At 32.7% G+C, this 20,721-nt stretch overlaps 1 protein-coding gene across 1 annotated transcript; it reads left to right on the top strand.

Moving 5' to 3' along the window:
• Nucleotides 1–17,192: 17,192 nt before the first annotated feature.
• On the top strand, nt 17,193–20,438 carry LOC144371318 (uncharacterized). Its single transcript, XM_078033702.1, has 2 exons — nt 17,193–18,186; nt 18,271–20,438. The coding sequence occupies exons 1-2, from the start codon at nt 17,258–17,260 to the stop codon at nt 19,175–19,177; spliced, it is 1,836 nt and encodes a 611-aa protein (XP_077889828.1). The 5' UTR covers nt 17,193–17,257; the 3' UTR covers nt 19,178–20,438.
• The last annotated feature ends 283 nt before the right edge of the window (nt 20,439–20,721 follow it).

Here is a 20,721-nt window from a genome sequence, read left to right on the forward strand (position 1 = left end):
TGCAATGCCAATCAAAATCCCAACGGAATTTCTTGTAGAAATAGACAAAGCAATCATGAAGTTCATATGGAAAAATAAAAGACCCAGAATAGCAAAAGCAATTCTAAGCAGGAAGTGTGAATCAGACGGTATAGCGATACCAGATTTCAAACTATATTACAGAGCAATAATAACAAAAACAGCATGGTACTGGTACCAAAACAGGAGGGTGGACCAATGGTACAGAATAGAGGACACAGAGAATAATTCACAAAGTTACAACTATCTTATATTTGATAAAGGGGCTAAAAGCATGCAATGGAGGAAGGATAGCATCTTCAACAAATGGTGCTGGGAAAACTGGAAATCCATATGCAACAAAATGAAACTGAATCCACTTCTCTCACCATGCACAAAAGTTAACTCAAAATGGATCAAGGAGCTTGATATCAAATCAGAGACTGTACATCTGCTAGAAGAAAAAGTTGGCTCCAATCTACATACTGTGGGGTCGGGCTCCAAATTCCTTGATAGGACACTCATAGCACAAGAGTTAATAACAATAATCAACAAATGGGGCTTACTTAAACTAAAAAGTTTTTTCTCAGCAAGAGAAACAATAAGAGAGGTAAATAGGGAGCCTACATCATAGGAACAAATTTGTACTCCTCACACTTCAGATAGAGCCCTAATATCCAGAGTATACAAAGAACTCAAAAATTTAAACAATAAGATAACTAATAACCCAATCAACAAATGGGCCAAGGACCTGAACAGACACTTCTCAGAGGAGGATATATCAACAAGTACATGAAAAAATGCTCACCATCTCTAGCAGTCAGAGAAATGCAAATCAAAACCACCCTAAGATACCATCTCACTCCAGTAAGATTGGCAGCCACTATGAAGTCAAACAACAACAAGTGCTGGCGAGGATGTGAAGAAAAGTGTACACTTGTACATTGCTGGTGGGACTGCAAATTGGTGCGGCCAATTTGGAAAGCAGTATGGAGATTCCTGGGAAAGCTGGGAATGGAACTACCTTTTGACCCAGCTATTGCTCTTCTCAGACTATTCTCTGATGACCTTAAAGGAGCGTAGTATAGGGATACTGCTACATTGATGTTCATAGCAACACAATTCACAATGGCTAGACTGTGGAACCAACCTAGATGCCCTTCAATAGATGAATGTATAAAAAACTGTGGCATTTATACACAATAGAGTATTAGGCAGCACTAATAAATGACAAAATCATAGAATTTGCAGTGAAATGGATAGCACTAGAGCAGATTATGCTAAGTGAAGCTAGCCAATCCCTAAAAAACAAATGCCAAATATCATCTTTGATATAAGGAGAGCAACTGAGAACAGAATACGGAGGAAGAGCATGAGTAAAAGATCACTATTAAACAGAGTTGAGAGGGAGGAGGGAAAGAGAGAGAGAAGGGAAATCGCATGGTAAATGAAGGAGACCCTCATTGTTATACAAAATTACATATAAGACGAAGTGAGGGGAAAGGGGTAAAAACAAGAGAGAAATTAATTACAGTAGATGGGGTAGAGAGAGAAGATGGGAGAAGAGGGGAGGGGAACGGTGTCGGGACAGTAGAGGATAGGAAGGACAGCAGAATACAACAGACACTAGTATGGCAGTATGTAAAAAAGTGGATGTGGATTTGATGTGAATCTGCAATATGTATATGGGGTAAAAATGGAAGTTCATAAACTCCTTGAATCAAGTTTATGAAATATGATATGTCAAGAGCTTTGTAATGTTTTGAACAACTAATAATAAAAAAGAATTAAAAAAAGATATCTCAAATATTAAGGGAGTTAAGGAGTTAGAAATTTTTTCTTTCAGAATATAGGTAGTAAAATAGGACAAGAGAGAAAATATGAAGGATAAATATATTAAGTAATATGCAAAAAAGTCAGCAAAATATTTATTACAAAAAATCATATCTACAGAAATGGTTCAAAAGAAGCAGTCTTTTTGTCAGGAGTAAATATTTGGACAGGAATGGAAGTTTTGGTTCTTTTTTTAAGTATTTTTACTCCTAGTGAATAATCTTTACACTATTTCTGCATTTTACTGGTTGGAATTAATTATAATTCATATATCTATGGAAAAGGTACTGAATGCAGGAAAATATTTTTGCTCATGTTTAAATCACCTCCAGTATTTGATATTTCCCCTTTTAAACCAAAAATCTGCATAAAACCATCTCTTAATAAATATCTCTATTTCTATATATTAGCAGCAACTGAGTTATAAAATTTAGTATGATAACTTGTCTCTTTATGTACTAAAAGACTATGAATTTGCTACTTAGCATTTAGGTATAATTCTGTATGATGTTCTCTAGTTATTTATGTCTCTTTGCCAAGTTTTATACCAAGCTATTAGTATGTGCTTTAGTTACTCTATGTAGCAATGTAGGATTTATGTCTTATTTGTGACACTTTGGTCCGAGAACTGTGTCTAAAGGGAAATATGTACAAAATGATTATCCAAGAAAACAATCTATCTAATATTATGTTTTATTTTATATTTATTTATATATTTATGTATACACATTTTTATTATTTAGAAATACCATTTGGTCTGAAACTACAGTGATACTAGTGTATTTTAGCTTGAATTGGTTGTGAGAAACAAACTAAAAAGATGTTTCTCTGTGTTTATTGGTGATTTCTGCAACCTCAGGAACCTAGCAAATAGTAGCAGAAATAAATAAGTAACCCTTTAGTTTGAGGCACAACCACCAAACTAGATGATGTTTTGCTTCTGTTTTCTTTCTTGATTATTAGAAACATAACTTTAAATTTACATGGAACACTTTTGGAATTCTGTTCTGTTAGTTCTTCTAAAAAATCAATGAAAGTGAAAAATAATGCAGTAAAGATAAATAATTAATTTCAAACAAATCATTTCTTAAAATAAATATATATTTTTCAAATCACCAAAAATTCTGAAAAGTAAGAAAAGTTAAAAGCTTTAGAAATATCCTAAGAAAATTTCTCTTTTGCTCAGGACTGTAGACTATATCTCCAACTCATTCTTCTCTAGAATTGGACTGTGTGCAAATATGAAAAAAAAGTGCTAAGATGCCCCACATGGCTTATAAGTTTTAAAATCCTTAAGGGAGCTCAAATCTGCCATTTTTCTATTTTATAAAATACAAAATCTTAAATTTGTATACTTAACAAACATTTGCAGAAGTGTTATTAAAATGACCTAAAAGAATGAAAAAAAATCATTGAAGTACTGACCCACTGATCATGAGGGATTTATAATATTGAATCCCTTATATTAAATGTCTTTTTATCTTTGTTAAAAATTTCCATGTTTATATTATCAATATATTAATCAAAAATTTTATGCATTTAATAACAAATATGTAATTTCCTATTTTATTCAGTCTTTTAAAAATTAGTAGTAATTAATATTAATAATTTAATTCTTATACTTGTTAAAGTATGAAACATTTACTTTACAAGCTATGGCTATAGCAACTGAAAAATCCAGCCTAATTTCCTTTTAAGATTGGGAGCCATCTCATCACAAAGGCATGAAAAGTTAATTTCTGCTTCATTATATATTACTGTGATTTGTAAACTTGCTTGAAATGCCTATCAGTTCCTTGAACTCACCCATGTCTGGTTTTCCCTGATGAGATAACATCCCTTCCTGAAACTTTAGTGATGACTCATAAATTCTGGCTTTCTCTGAACAAATAACAACTCACTCTGAAACCTTAGTGGTGTATCATAAATTCTGATGTTGTGATCTAAATTTACTCCCTAAGTGCTAAACCATTTAGACCATTAACCTACTAAGTGTCTTTGTATTATGCTTGTGAATATCCTGTTATTCATGTAAGTTCTCAAGCCACCCTTCTTTTGTAACATTTTGTGCTATAAAACTACAGTCCTAGAAAACTGGAGTGCTGAATTCCTTTCCCATGGGTTTCAGGAGAGACTGTTATGCTCAAATACGGGACCCCTCAAAGACCACCAGAGACCAATATTGATGTAAGCACAAAAGAGCTGTTTATTTCAAGCTAGCTCAGTCCTCCACACACAGAGGAACTGGTGGCTTAGAGGCCCTGAGCCCAGGGTTTGCAGCAGTTTCATAACTCTTTGAATGAAGGCAAGAACCACACATACATCATAGCATATCAGCAAATCATCACACACCTTGAGAAAATCATAAACAACTCTAAAACATGATTAGCACATTAAGTGGTGGGTACAAGTTGGGTAAGAATGATTGGTTAGTACACGATGGGGATTCATTTGAACAGATTGGGTTAGGCCATGAGGGGAGTATATGCTGAACTATATAGTTTCCCAAAATGTTATCAACCACCATAAACTACTGGGAGAGTCATCTGGCATCCCAGGTATTTTCCCTGTGTCATACTGATTTCTGGCTGCTAGGAGGTTGTTCTGGGTCCCCACCTAGCCTGACTGAGTCAGGGACACCAGGCACAGGAGAATTCTCCTGTTATTTGTAGATAAATAACTCAGCAGGATGGGACTCCCTGCAGTCTCTGGAGTCTGTAGGCTTAAGTCCTCCACTGCGCCACTATGTCCTCAGTCCTACTGGCCAACCAGGTGGGGAACATATCAGTGCCAGAGACTCTTTGCTGCCTTCCTTATGCTCAAAGGGCATCTTCAGCATCTGCATAAAATACTATGTGCCAGGTGTTTTCCTGCAGGCCAGTGTCTTAACCATCTGCTGGATATTGACAGGTGGAATAATTATCAAAATCAAATCTCGAAGGTCCATTTTCCTGCAGGAAATGAGCTGTCATTATTGGGTACCTAATTTCTTTTTTAGCTAGCTAATTTTCATTTTGACATAGTTTTATTTTTACTTCCTTTATTATTATTATTTTGTTAAATTTAGGTGAACTCAGGGATACTGTACTACTTAGCCATATTCTTGGTAGTGGAGCCAGATTTACAGATAGGTAGTTTGTGTAGTTTGGTAAATTTGCTCTAATATCCAGTAAAATCAAGAATGAACACCATATTAAGGGTGGAGTTTAGGATAAGGGGAATTGAAAATGTCCCCAAGGCCCTGATCCCATCCCAAGGATATTTTAATGAAGCAGCTCACAGCAAACAAGGAGATGCTAATCTAAAAGCCCTTCCTCCCCAAATTACTCCTTCTGCCAACCTGTCCTTCACACTTTGGGTCTTCCCACCTACATTCCAACACTGCAAGATAACAGAACAAAGGACAGCAATGTGACAGGAATGCAGGATAGCTGAAGAAAGACCTTAGTTATAAAAAAAAAAGCTAAAAAAACCTTAGTTTAAAAAAATCCCTTTCATGGATTCTACCTCTTTGGTCTCCTTTTTCTTCTGGGGAGAAGTCTTTTCTACTGACTTTAATAAAACTTCTACTTTCCACTCTAAACTTGCCTTGGCACATTTCTCTGGTGTTATATTTCAGCATTGGGGAAGCAGGGACTCTTCACCAGTAAACAGCAATAACAGGTTTAAATTTATTTTGAGAAAGGCCCTAGCTAAGTTCCTGAGATTATTTTTGTTATGTTTTGATTTATCTAGAATTTGGTATTGTAATAAAGCATACTGCTTTTACATACATATGTATTCATATGGGGATCTTATTTATATTGTGATTCTTTATTATTGTAATATTATATTTTCACAATATATATAAATAGTAGGCCATGATAAGTTCTTTTTTTAATCTTGTAACTGAAAAGATTTTTGGCTAAAGTTGCATATAAATTTGTAGATGAATTTTTAAAATTTATGCTTTGGTTTCTTACTTCATTTAAAGTAAAACTTGATTTTTTTTATTATTGCATTATTGTTGTATTTAATAATCAGGTTTATTTTGACATAACCATAAAACATGAAATATAATTTGCTCCCCTTTAGTATCCAGTAATTCTTCTTTCCCTATTCTCCTACTTTCTTCTATCATATTTTTATTTACTGTTTTTTTAATTATTGCTTTATAGAATACACATAAAAGTAGACTTCACTGTGATATATTCATATTTGTACATAACAGTTTTGGTGAGATATATTGTCAGTTAAATTGGGTGAAAATTATCACCTTTGTAATGATGAGTTTTACTATTTACATGGGATGTATAATTCAGTCTTTTATGTGCTGTTTGTGACTTTTATTTTCCCATAAGTTCTACACATTTTGTTTCTAAAAATATACACATGTGAAATACCACTTGCATAAGGCACCTATGTAAAATTTATACATAGTGTTTTATGCTCTTTTTTAAACTGGATATGTTATGAAATGTGACTGGCCCCAGTGACCATTTTTCCTACAGATTATTATTTATCTCTTCCAAGATGTATATTGTATTGAGCCATGCCCTTGGGCTTCAAGTGTTTGATGAGTACCATTGCATACTTACATGTTATCATGATCGCATATGCTCTAATTTCAGTAAGTCTCTTTGATGGGGAGTATCATATATATTCAATAGCACAATAGTTTCCACAAATAGATACTAGCTGCTGGAATACACTGTGCAGATTCTATTTGGTTAACCATTATCTGCCACTCACATAAATTTTCTTTCAAAAGCTTGTAATAACCTTTTCATTTTAAGCCTCCATGCAATCCACATTCCCAAGTATAAAAGTTTGAATCTTTTTTTTTTTTCCTGAATTCCAGGTTCCGTTTCTCTTGTGGTTCAATGTGGTACAAATAACTATGATTTTTTCTTTCTTTTACACTGTGTTTCTAATAAAAATGTTCTCTGCTCCAAACCTATATTTTCCATGTCCAGCTATGTTTAGAAAATGACATAGATAATTGTATTTGATAATTTATAAAGGAGAGTTGAGAATAATTCTTGCTTGTGTTTCCCTTCCTTAGAAACTGAACCAGAACTGTTCTTGGTACTGAAAAGAGAGGACCATAACCAATCAGATATATATTTAAAAAATGGTGATTCATTGTATATTCTCTTCTAAGAACTCTCTGTTCAGATCTTTGGCCCATTTCTTGAATGGGTTATTATTATTATTATTATTATTATTAATATTATTATTGTTATTATTATTATTATTATCTTAGCTTTTTGAGTTCTTTATGTACCCTAGAGATTAGTGCTCTATGTGATATATGAGGGGTAAAATATTTCTCCTAAAATGTAGACTGTATCTTCACCTCACAGATTGTTTCCTTTGCTGAGAATAAACTTTTTAGTTTGATTCTATCCCATTTATTGATTATTTCTTTTAATTCTTGTGCTATCAGAGTCTTAAAAAAGAAATTGGGGCCTAATCAAACATGATGAAGATTAGAGCCTGTATTTTATTACATTGGACACAGAGTATCAGGTTTATTTCCTAGGTTCTTGATACACTTGGAGTTGAGTTTTGTGCATGGTGAGAGATAGTGGTTTGTTGAAGAGGCTATCTTTTCTTCAGTGCATGTTTTGACACCTTTGTCTAATATATAATAATTATAATTTTGTGGGTTAGTCTCTGTGACCTCTATTCTGTACCATTCATCTGCAATCTGTATAAATGTATCTTTCACCTGTAGCATAAAAAGAAGTGATCATGCCCTTCATCTTCCTGAATTCAGGACAAGCATAACTCTCAAATATGTTTCTGTGAACTGAGATTTTCTGGAGTCTTGACATAGTTTTAAGGGTGCTGTTCCAAAAATACATATAATTTATTAGTAATATTTTAAATACATACTAGTAATTTTCACATACTGGAAATTATGGGTTATAGTATAAAATTAAATTTTTACTATTTTTATATGAATTCTAAAAAAATAATTATCTTTCCACCTCATAAAATTTTAATGTTCAATCTGTTTCCATACAAAAAATGTTAACTGAAATTTTACGAGATTGTTTCTGTATTATTTCCATCAATAAATAATATATTTACATATGCAATCTACAAATTTGAAAGGCCTTATATGCAAGTTTAAATGCAAATGCTTTTCTGGGTTGGCTGGATTTTACTTCTCCAAGGATACCTTGCCTTAAATTTGCTGCAGCCTGAGGATCTGGATTTCAATTCCCAGAGCCTCAAATGACAATAATAAATAAATAAATAAATAAATAAATAAATAAATAAATAAATAAATAAATAAATAAACAAATAAATAAATAAATAAATAAATGTACAGGCAAGACCCTACAATTGTGACATCAGTTGTTTCTGGATTTGAGGTTATCTCCTGACTCTCAAAAAACTCACTAGGCTCACATTGAGCATATGAAGAAATAAGTTGTGTCTAATCAGGACTCCTTATATAAGCATTGTCCAATCTACACATATTCAGTAAAGAGAAGCAAGTTTTGACCATCTGATGTGAAGCCTGCCAGAGTGGGTATCCATTTCTAGGCTTCCTCACTTATGTTCATTGAACCTGATTTTTTTCTCCTGTATAGGCACTTTGTGATTTATAGAGAGGACACGTGGTTCCTAAAAATACAGTAAATGATGAGTGTGCAGCGCAATCCTGGAGGGTGAGTCTGGTTGAAACTCGCTTCACTGACTATGGTGGGAACTGGCAATGATTGGCTAGAATCCCTGGTGTAATCTTTGGTTTCTGGGGTCCTGCGTCTTCTGCTGAGAAAGGTCAGCCATGAGTTTCCACTGGCCAGTCAACTGGACCATATATTAACAGTAGACACTGGAAGTCCTATAGTATCCTATAGAATATCTTCAGCCATTACCTTAAATTCTATGTGAGAACATTTGTGGCAATATTTCCGAATCTTCTCAGATTGTGTTGTGGATTCTGGAGTGAGGAGATCATTTCAATCACAACTCTATGTATTTTTTCCTCCAGGAGTGGGATGAGATACTCTATATGTATCTCAGTTTTTCTTTCTTCCTGAATTCATTCTCCTTCATTTTGGAGAATGTGGTATTGTGGATTGAGCCAGATGTACTGTACCACTTACCTACATACCTGGTACTTTTTAATTTTTTTTTTATCTTCAAACAGTTGCTGAATGTCATTTAAAATTTATGCCCCAGTATTGTGAGTTGTATTTATATATAAAATTTTAGCTTCCTGTTTAATGACAACTTCCCCCTTTGCCAGTATTATCAGTTACATTTTTGCAGTATTATCAGTTACTTTACCCATATTATATTTCAAATAAACATGGTATTTTCAATTGTTATACCAAAAACTGTGTGAGACTTTAAAGCATTTTTTTCTCTCTGGGTGCAATGGTACATGCATATTAATTCCAGAGACTCAAGTGGTTAAGTCAGTAAGATTGAAATTTCAAAGTAAACATCAGGAACTTAGGTAGACTAATTAGACAAGTAGAAAAATCTGTCTCAAAATTTTAAAACATGGCTGGGTATGTAGCCCAGAATTAACATGCTGCTGTTTCAAATCCCCAGTACCATAGAAAAAAATCAAAAGAAAAATTTTTTTTGTTGTTTATGAGCATTTTTACATGATTGAAAAGAAGAATCACTTGATCTTGGAAAAATTATCATGTGTTTCTATTCTTCCTTTGTGTCTCCAAAGGCAGACAACCTCTCAGAGTGTCTTTATGCTCAGATTTTCTTTTGTGGAATGTATATGAGAGCATTCTCATTCCATACTCTGGTATTTTCCTGGAACTGTGTTTCAGAACTATGTAATATGAGGATTCCACAGCTGGCACATCTAATGCCTCTCATAAGTCCATACCAGTACTTGTGGCTTTTCTTGTTCAAGAGCAGTATGAATGTTGAGAGCTTAGTTTCTCAAAGAAATAACTGAGAGAACTCTCAACTTCCATTTTTTAAAATGTCTTCACTAATTTTATAGTCTATCACAGTGTTTCTTTTTTCCATATTCATATAATTGGAGTACTACTTACTATTCCACTTTTTCAGAGTAGCCATGCTAACAGCTCTGCTCATGCAGAAGATCTTATAGTTGGATGGTGCACTAAAATTCTGATGCAAGCTTTTTAGATTCCAGGGTGCTTTATGCTCACTGGAAAAAAAATTGATGTGCAGTTATTTCAGAAATAAAGAGGGATCTCTGATTGTAACCATTTTTCTTCACTAATATTCGGGATTTTAGCCCATTACAATGCTTGCACACCAATATGAAAACACTCTTTTTTGATCTAGGGAGATTTGCACCTGCACAGTTACCAGTGCTTTCAATGCTTTCAGGTTTCACATGTAGTCCATTGAATGGAAAATGTTAATATCCGGACAAATTACTTACAGAAAGAATTGTTTAGGTCTGGTGTTATTAGTAAAATGATCTGGGTGAGAGAACTCAGGAAGTGCTAAACTGCCACTTTGGCTTTCAGTGGTGGTCTGTATTTCCCTGTTAATTTTTTGGTACTGTCTAGATAAAAATTGAACTGTCAGCAACAGCTATTTGCATTTTTAAAGAATGTTGGCAAATCCCTCTAAGGGATTAAGGGGTTACCTGAAGATTTAACACCTCTTCCACTCTGGTCTAATGGAATAAACCCCATGGATCTTGCATGGCCATAGAAAACCAGTTATTTTTCCCCCCTGGAGTAAATACTCATGTATATCTTATCCCTTCCTCTGTGTGTACAGATAAATTAGCATTTAAACTACAGGCAATTTAGAGTTAAATAATATATTTCAAGCCCAAATCAATCTTCCTTTATTTATATTAACACTGGATTTGGGCATTTTGTTCCAGTAATTTTGAATATTGCTCAAATCAGAAAAATCTTCAAGTGCATTCTACTTATCTCTTGGTCGATTTTTTCTCAGTTTCCCAATTTATGTGCCCCTAATTCCTTTACAGTTTTCAGAAGGACTCAAAACAGGAGTAAATATTTATTTGGTGTATCCATAAGTGGAGGGAGGTTCATATTCTGCTTTTATTTATTTTTATTTTATTTTTAAAAATTATCTCTCTTTATATCGGCTCTTTTGTGGATGCTTGTGTATAATTCCAGTGTCACACACATTCTGCACACAAGTCACTTTTGTAATCTATGCCTTTTAAACTAACATCTACCTTGAGGTTGGATTGTAGCATTCATTCACATTAAATATTTTATTGATATGTTTTGATTTATATACTTATAATAATTAACAATAAAAAGATATTTGCATACATATGAACTGCCCTATGTAGTGTTCTGTATTGTGATTTCTTTATTTTAAAATTACTACACTGTTGTAATATTATAATGTACATTAGTGTCATGTAATGATCACTAGTACATTTGCTCTTATATATGAGACAGTACTTGTCTAATTTTATATACATTCATCTTTCCAGGAAAATTTTAGAAGTTTTTGCTTTGATTTCTTATTTAACAAAAAGTAAAGAATGGTAAAATTATGACCAGTTATTATTAAAGTGTACCTTGGGAAAAATTATCATTTCATAATAGTTTTATCCTTTGTAAATGTGTTGAATATTTGAGTTTTTATGTTATTTTCTGTATTTTTATTTTCTCAAATACTGCATATTCCTTTTGTAAACATACATGTATACGAAATGCAACATTCATGTGACATCAGCATAAAACATACATGGTATTTTATAGTATTTGTCAAACTGGATGTAATACATCAAACCAAAATTCTAGCTCCTAGAATTTACATTTTACAAAGTTTAATAATTATTTCTTCCTCTTTAGCCATATCGCTTGGTTTCAAATCTCGAAGAATGTGGCTGTATTCTCATGTACAGTTTCTGTAATTTTAGTCTCTGTTTCCTGTGTGGGTGTATCATATACATATGGTTAAAAAACAGTTTCTACAAATGGATAATAAGAGCTTAAATTATTATTTTAATTTTTTATTGCATTTAATCTACATATTCATCAATACTATTTAATTTATCTATATGATGTGATTTCATTCAATGTTACCTAATTTCTAAAGATTTTGAGTTTTCATGATTATTGAACACTTAGATTTATCCTTTTTAAAGTGACTCTTCAAGAATTTTTTTTCTTTTACATTCTGTTGTATCTTTTCTTCTTATAAGTGTTTGATTATATGTTAGGAAATAATGTTTTTTTTTTTTACCTTGTCAGTTTTGCAGCTTTTAATGTAAGCATTTGATGAGTAGATTTTTTGTATTGATATTTTGTAATTTATGAGTTTAAGTCTATTATGTTGTATAATTTTGAAAACAAAAAAACTATTTTTTTTCATTTGTGATATTAAGGATTAAACCAAAGTGTCTTAATGCTGAGCATATTCTCAGCTGTGTTTTAAATTTTATTTCCAGATGGGGTTTGGTCAATTTCTTCAGTTTGCCTTATATTTTGAACTTCATGCCTTAGACTTCAGAATAGTAGATATTTCAGGTGTGCACCACCATATAAACCCTATCTTTTGTAGGTAAACTTTTGAGCTTTGTACGTTCTTATATATTTCAGTATTATTTATTAATAACATATTCAGCATTTAATGTGTCAAAATATGTTGTTATGTTTTATGAGTGAAGGGATAAAATAGCATTTCATTATCACACTCTTCTCAATATCCTAGCATGTTTTAAGAGTTTTGTTGTTGGTGTTTTCTGTAGTTCCACCATTTATTTTATAATAAGGTTTACCCTGATTGATTTTACTTCATAACATCAATCATGTGGCATCATGGTATTTTGGTCAACAGTAGCCTTTATGTACAACCATGAATCTAGCAAATATCTTAACCATGTACTAGTCTATACCATCTATATTCTGTCATTGCACTCAGAGATTTGGAAAATTGCATAAGATTCTTAGGATAAATTTTCCAGACTGTATTTCCATTAAATGAGAAATCATTATATATGCCTATATTTGCAATTAGATACTGTATAATTGATATAATTTGTATTTGTTGAATTTTCAAATTTGCTAGTGCTTTTTTAATTGTATCTGCTTTTTAAAAATTTGTACTGAAAATTGAACCCAGGGGTGCTTAACAATAAAGCCACATCCTCAGTCTTTTTTAATATTATATTTAGAGACAGAGTATTGCTGAGTTGCTAAGTGCCTCACTAAGTTGCTCAATACAATATATATATAAGACAATATTATATATAATATTGTCTTAGAATTTATGATCCTTTTTTTCTTATCCTCCTCAGTCACTGGAACTACACTTGTCCATCACTAGACTGGGCTCATTTGCTTTTTAAAAGCACCAACATTGATACTGGTAACCCTGTGTTATCTTTATCTTTAATAGCTTCTAATTTTGCTCTTTTGTTTAAGACTTTCTTTACTTTTAGTTTTTAAATTTTACTTTTTATTTGGATGGATGATTTAATAATAAATTTTAGTCATTTTATGGCTTACTAATTTTTTGTATGTTTTATTTTCACCTCAGGTATAGATGAATTCCAATTTTTTTCCAGCTGTATGGAGGTCTAAGTGAAACATAATAATCTGTATGGATATTGTTAAAGAAATGGAACCACAATTTTACCCAGTTTTTTGACTGCACTGTATATGCCCAAAGGACATTAAATCAGCATATTACATTGACACAGCCACATTAATGTTTATAGCAGCACAATTCACAATAGCTAAGCTATAAACCCAACCATGTAATGATGAATGGGTCCATTCAATGATGACAGGATAAAAAACTGTTGCTTATGTACACAATAAACTATGAATCTGCCATAAAGAAGAATGACTTTATGACATTTCCTAGGAAATGGGTGAAACTTTAGATTTTATGCTAAGTAAAACAAACCATTTCTTTAAAACTAAAAGTTGAAAGTTATTGCTGATATGTGAAATCTAAAGCTCATAAATTGGGAAGGGTAAGAAAAGAAGATAAGTAGATTGTACAATGGTAAACAATAAATAAATAAATAAATAAATAAATAAATAAATAAGACAAGGATAGAAATATAAAAGATATATATCTGTAAGTGAATCCTACGATTGTAGCCACCAACAAGAACAGGGTTTTAATTAGGATAAGATATATCCCATGCTTGCATAATACCATAAAAATCGATTTTACTGTCATGTAGAACTAGAAAGAAGCAATAAAATAAAAAAATAATTATATGTGTTTGTAGAGCTATATGTATATTTTATTATAAATATCATACAATATAAACATCAATCAAAGTTTGTATATATATGTATATAATTTTTTATGTTAAAAAATGTTAAAATTATAAAACGGAAAATTCAAACAGTATTGTTGAAAATTGAAACAGTATTTTTTATATTATTAATATACCTAAAATCTATAAAATGTTTGAACTTAAATAAACTATTAAATATTTCCATTAAGTGGTCTGTCTACTTTGTTACATTTGAAAATTTCTCTTATACCATTGATATTGAAATTACTAGAGAGCTGACTACACATTCATAATAGCCAGATCTATCAGAAAAATAACAAATAAGATTCTACACATTAGTAAATCTCTGTTTAGTGGTTGCACAATTAAAATTTGAGGATTCCCTTTCTTAATTACCATGATTTTCTCATCTCAATAATATGTATAATTTAGATCAAGATATAAAAAATTACAAAATATATTTTTTGATAATTCCTGAGTTTTATATTGTGTTTCATAAATGTGGAGTATGTATACTTTTTTTAACTTAATTCACTTTTTATGCAGAAGTAGATAATAGTATCATTGTGTTCCAAAACACTACCTACAAGATAGTCTACTAACTCTAATTTCAACTGTAATTACATTACAGACTGTGCAAATATTCCTGTGGTCAATGTGTTATTTATTTACCTATTCTTATTTTAGGAACTGTTAACATTTATGGATATAGCCATTGATTTTACTGAAGAGGAGTGGGAATGCCTTCAGCCTGCTCAGAAAAATTTATATAGAGATGTGATGCTAGAGAACTATAGAAACTTTGCCTTCCTGGGTAAGTTTAATTTCCCTTTAAAATTATTAATTACTAATTACTATTTAATATACTTCTGTTGCAGAGTATCTTCTGGGAACTTCTCTATAAAATGAGTTTCAGATTGATGTTTCAAAGAAAAAGGGCATTTTTAGTACAGATATTTACTCTCTCTCTCTCTCTCTCTCTCTCTCTCTATATATATATATATATATATATATATATATATATTATAATTTTACTCTTTAACCTGTTTCTTTCTTTGTGTGTTACACATCCTTCACTTTAGATAAGAAGTACCTAGTATAATTTAGTGATGTAAACTAATGTAGACTACACATAGCAGGGGACACAGTTGAGTCATTCAAATGTCAAGGAGAAAGCCAAACTGAAAAATGTTGAAAGAGTAGTTATCCAGCAGAAGAAATTTTCAGAAGCTTAGGTTTATTTATTTTGATTGTAATCATTGAACACATACTGCCCTATATTTATCACATTTTCAAATCCATTGTTCTCTGTTTTCCTCTTTAGTGATGTCTCAGTTTATTCAGATTAACCATCAAAACTTAGTTTTTGTTGTGAGGGCCAGCATGATCTTTTTCAAATCTTCTTGTGAGGAAACCTTTAAAAAAGCAAACAGAAGAGAGAGACACACACACAGTGAAAAAAGAAAAAAGAAAAAAAAAAACTGGCTATCCCTCTTAACAGCTGCACATATAATACCCCGAAATTACATAGCTTCCAATACCATGACTACATTCTAACCCAGTGTTTCTTTAACCCCAAATGCTAGCTAACCAAGATTAGATATAGTTAATACAAATATAGAGCCTTTTCTCCCTAATAAATTTACCACAGAAACTAGATAGTGCACCTGTAGAATTGTCTTTTTTTTAAGAGAGAGTGAGAGAGAGGGGGGACAGAGAGAGAGAGAGAGAGAGAGAGAGAGAGAATTTTAACATTTATTTATTTTTTCTTAGTTCTTGGCGGACACAACATCTTTGTTGGTATGTGGTGCTGCTGAGGATTGAACCCAGGCCGCACGCATGCTAGGCAAGCGCGCTACAGCTTGAGCCACATCCCCAGCCCTAGAATTGTCTTAATAGCTTCAGGGAGAAACTCCTGGGCATTACAATTGTGGGACTCAGGGTGCCAGTTACAATCATCCCCAAACTTTCCTGTCTATTCCCAGGCCAGAATACCTAATAGCTCCGTTTTTTTTAAAGGACTTTTGAATAAATAATATTACTTATCTCCTTAATGCTGGTGGGGACAAAAAATAGAGCAGGCATACACAACAGCAAGTTCCAACATCAGTAAACATCCACCTATGAATATTTTTGACCCAGATGAAATTGAGTAAACATGAAGTTTAACAATCCAACAAGTCCAAAATTCATCATCTTATTAAACCTTATTAAAATTCATCCAAATTTTATTTGAATTCATCCAAATATTATGACCATAGGCTATGCAAGGGTTTTATAGTCTTTTAAAATGTTTTTATAAAAAAAATTTAGATATATGTGTGTACATTTCTTATTAAATTTTTTGTTCATATTTCTTTTTAAGAGTCAATTGCCTCTTTAACCTTGTTGAATATTTATGGTATTATCACTCAAAACCTACTAGTTATTTTCAAGTCTCTATGTCATGGAAGACAAAAAACATATTTTGAACACACTTTGAAAAAGCCAGAAATTTTTGGATAAGTTTTACATTTTTCTTATTATACTGCCAGTGAGGTAGATGGTAGATATTTCCTAAATACACAATACTATCTTATGAAGGACAAAAGGCTATTAATGATACTTTTCTACACTTAATTATATTACTCTTTTTAATGATGTTCTCCTCTTGGATACTGTGGTCTCTACAAAAATTTGGATAATATTCTCAAGGTAATTTTTTCTGTACATTTTTATTGAACTAATATATTTTTGGATTTATGGTGACTTTAGATTTACTGATCTGCTAACTCCTGATGTATTTATTTTACCTTAATTTCATGTTATGTATGCAAAATATATTTATCCCAGTCTAATAGGTACTGTTTTTTACTTTTGTTTACTTCAGTCATGACTCCTAATCATACCCAAGAATATTCACCAGAAAAGGGCCTAAAACATACATTTTATGAAGCGATAAGTGCAAAATATAAAAGTTGTGATCATAACTATTTACCACAAAAGAATATATGGAAAACTACAAGTGAGAGTAAACACCATAAATCATATAAAAAATCAGGCCTTGTTCACCACCAGAGAATTTATACTGAAGAGAATCCCTACAAATATAAAGAATGTTGCAAGGCTTTTAGTAAAATAAAAGATCTTATTTACCACAGAGGAAGCCACAATGGAGAGAAGCCCTACAAATGTAAAGAATGTGCCAAAGCTTTTGGTAGAAAATCACACCTTATTTGCCACATGAGAACTCACACTGGAGAGAAGCCCTACAAATGTATAGATTGTGGCAAAGCTTTTGGTCATAAAACAGACCTTATTCGCCACAGGAGAACTCACACTGGAGAGAAGCCCTACAAATGTAAAGATTGTGGCAAAGCTTTTGGTCAAAAATCACATCTTATTTGCCACAGGAGAACTCACACTGGAGAGAAGCCCTACAAATGTACAGAATGTGGCAAAGCTTTTGGTGACAAATCAAACCTTATTTGCCACAGTAGAACTCACACTGGAGAGAAGCCCTACAAATGTAAAAAATGTGGCAAAGCTTTTGGTCAAAAATCAGTCCTTATTTGCCACAAGAGAACTCACACTGGAGAGAAGCCCTACAAATGTAAAGATTGTGGCAAAGCCTTTGGTCGAACATCAGTCCTTATTTGCCACACGAGAACTCACACTGGAGAGAAACCCTATACATGTACAGAATGTGGCAAAGCTTTTGGTCAAAAATCAGTCCTTATTTGCCACAAGAGAACTCACACTGGAGAGAAGCCCTACAAATGTAAAGATTGTGGCAAAGCCTTTGGTCGAACATCAGACCTTATTTGCCACAGGAGAACTCACACTGGAGAGAAGCCCTACAAATGTAAAGATTGTGGGAAAGCCTTTGGTCGAAAATCACATCTTATTTGTCACAAGAGAACTCACACTGGAGAGAAGCCCTACAAATGTAAAGATTGTGGGAAAGCCTTTGGTCGAAAATCACATCTTATTTGCCACAAGAGAACTCACACTGGAGAGAAGCCCTACAAATGTAAAGATTGTGGGAAAGCTTTTGGTCGAAAATCACATCTTATTTGCCACAGGAGAACTCACACTCGAGAGAAGCCCTACGAATGTACAGAATGTGGCAAAGCTTTTGGTTACAAATCAAACCTTATTTGCCACAGAAGAACTTTTACTGAAGAAAGTTCTTACGAATGTAATGATTGTGGCAAAGCTTTTGGTTGAAAATCAGACCTTAGTTGTCACAACAAAACTCACAGTGGAGAGAAGCCCTACAAATCTACAGAATGTGGTAAAGCTTTTGGTGACAAATCAAACCTTATTTGCCATAGCAGAAGTCACAGTGGAGAGAAGCCCTACAAATGTAAAGAATGTGGCAAATCTTTTGGTCAAAAATCAGACCTTATTTACCACAAGAGAACTCACACTGGAGAGAAGCCCTACAAATGTAAAGAATGTGGCAAAGCTTCTGGTCAAAAATCAGTCCTTATTTGCCACATCAGAACTCACACTGGAGAGAAGCCCTACAAATGTGAAGATTGTGGCAAAGCCTTTGGTCGAACATCAAACCTTATTTGCCACATGAGGACTCACACTGGAGAGAAGCCCTACACATGTACAGAATGTGGCAAAGCTTTTGGTAGAAAATCACACCTTATTCACCACAGGAGAACTCACACTGGAGAGAAGCCCTACAAATGTAAAGTTTGTGGCAAAGCCTTTGATCGAAAATCACATCTTATTTGCCACAAGAGAACTCACACTGGAGGAGAGAACCCTAAAAATGTACAGAATGTGGCAAAGCTTTTGGTCAAAAATCAGTCCTTATTTGCCACATCAGAACTCACACTGGAGAGAGGCCCTACAAATGGAAAGATTGTGGCAAAGCTTTTGGTCGAAAATCATACCTTATTTACCACAAGAGAACTCACACTGGAGAGAAGCCCTACAATTGTAAAGATTGTGGCAAAGCTTTTGGTCACAAATCATACCTTATTTGTCACAGCAAAACTCACAGTGGAGAGAAGCTCTACAAATGTCCAGAATGTGGCAAAGCTTTTGGAGACAAATCAAACCTTATTTGCCATAGCAGAAGTCACAGTGGAGAGAAGCCCTACAAATGAAAAGAATGTGGCAAAGCTTTTGGTCAAAAAATAGACCTTATTTACCACAGAAGAACTCACTGGAAAGAAGCCCTGCAAATGTAAAGAATGTGGTAAAGCTTTTACTCAAAAAACAGGCTTTATTTGCCACAGGAGAACTCACACTAGAGAGAAGCCTTACATATGTAAAGAATGTGGTGAAGCATTCACTCAAAAATGATACCTTATTTGCCACAACAGTACTCACACTGGAGAGAAGCCTCACAAATGCAAAGTGTGTGACAATGTTTTTACTCAAATATTACACCTTTTTTTCCACAGAGCATTTACACTGGAGAGAAGACTTACAAATATAAGGAATGTGGCAAGACTTTTAGCAATTAAACAGGCCTTATTCACCACAACAGAACTCACACTGGAGAATACCCCTACAAATGTGAATAATGTGGAAAAGCTTTTAATAATAAATAAAAATTTATTCACCACAGCAGAAGACATCCTGGTGAATGTGAAATGTGAATAAAGTGATAATACTTTTAAAGAAAGACTAATCCTTGGGGCTGGGGTTGTGGTTCAGTGGTAGAGTGCTAGCCTCTCATGTGTGAGAAATAAACATTAAAAAAGAAAGACTAAACCTTATTAACAACCAAATTTATACAGAAATTTATACTACAAAGTGAAACAATGCAGCAAAGCTTTTAATAAGAAATAATTTTTTTCCCCACTAGGCTACTTATTCTGGAAAAAAGACATCTGAATGTACAGAATGTAGAAACATTTTATATTATATCATATATTACTAGACATCAGAGAAAACACACTGTAGAGAAGCTCTACAAATGAGACCATTTTACCATTACTCTAAGAAAAGGACAACATTTAATCCTCACAACAATAACCATAGTGAAGAGAAAATTTTGAAATATGAAAATTGACAATTTGACAATGCCTCCAAAATTTATTCACCAATACTCGGCACCTGTGGATACATACTGGTTAGAGAAAAATACAAATGGAAAAAAAAATGTAGCCACATGTTTCTTAAACACTGCTTATTTTTGGAGAATTCATTGTGCCCAGAAACTCTAAAAAGTTAAATAATATTTCCAAAATGTATTTAAATTTTAAATTCATTGAACATCTGAAAAACCATACTAGTAGAGAACACTGAACAGATTTTGTCCAACATGTATGCCTTATATAACAATGAAACATTTATAATAATTTTGAGAGTATAGTAAAGTTATTATCTACATATTACACCTTGATGTATATGAGGATCAGTAAAATAAAAAACTCATTTAAGTTTAGAAAACAAGTAGTTGTCTTTAACTTTTGCTTAAATTTATTAAGCATTATCAAGTTATTTTGTAGAAATATTAGTCATAAATATCATACATGCATAGTGATGAAACCACATCTTTGAAAGGATATAATTGTTTTTCTAAATCAAAAATTACTATTTTCACTGTTGAATACTGGGAAAAGAATTATATGAAATCTATTTTTGATGTTTAATACTGAAGTGTAATATTTTAAACTTTATTTTTTTTTTGTATTTCAGTTTAAGTTTAGGTATTTGTATACACTGAGCCATAT

The sequence above is a fragment of the Ictidomys tridecemlineatus genome, chromosome 16, assembly GCF_052094955.1.
Source record: "Ictidomys tridecemlineatus isolate mIctTri1 chromosome 16, mIctTri1.hap1, whole genome shotgun sequence".
Classification (NCBI taxonomy): domain Eukaryota; kingdom Metazoa; phylum Chordata; class Mammalia; order Rodentia; family Sciuridae; genus Ictidomys; species Ictidomys tridecemlineatus.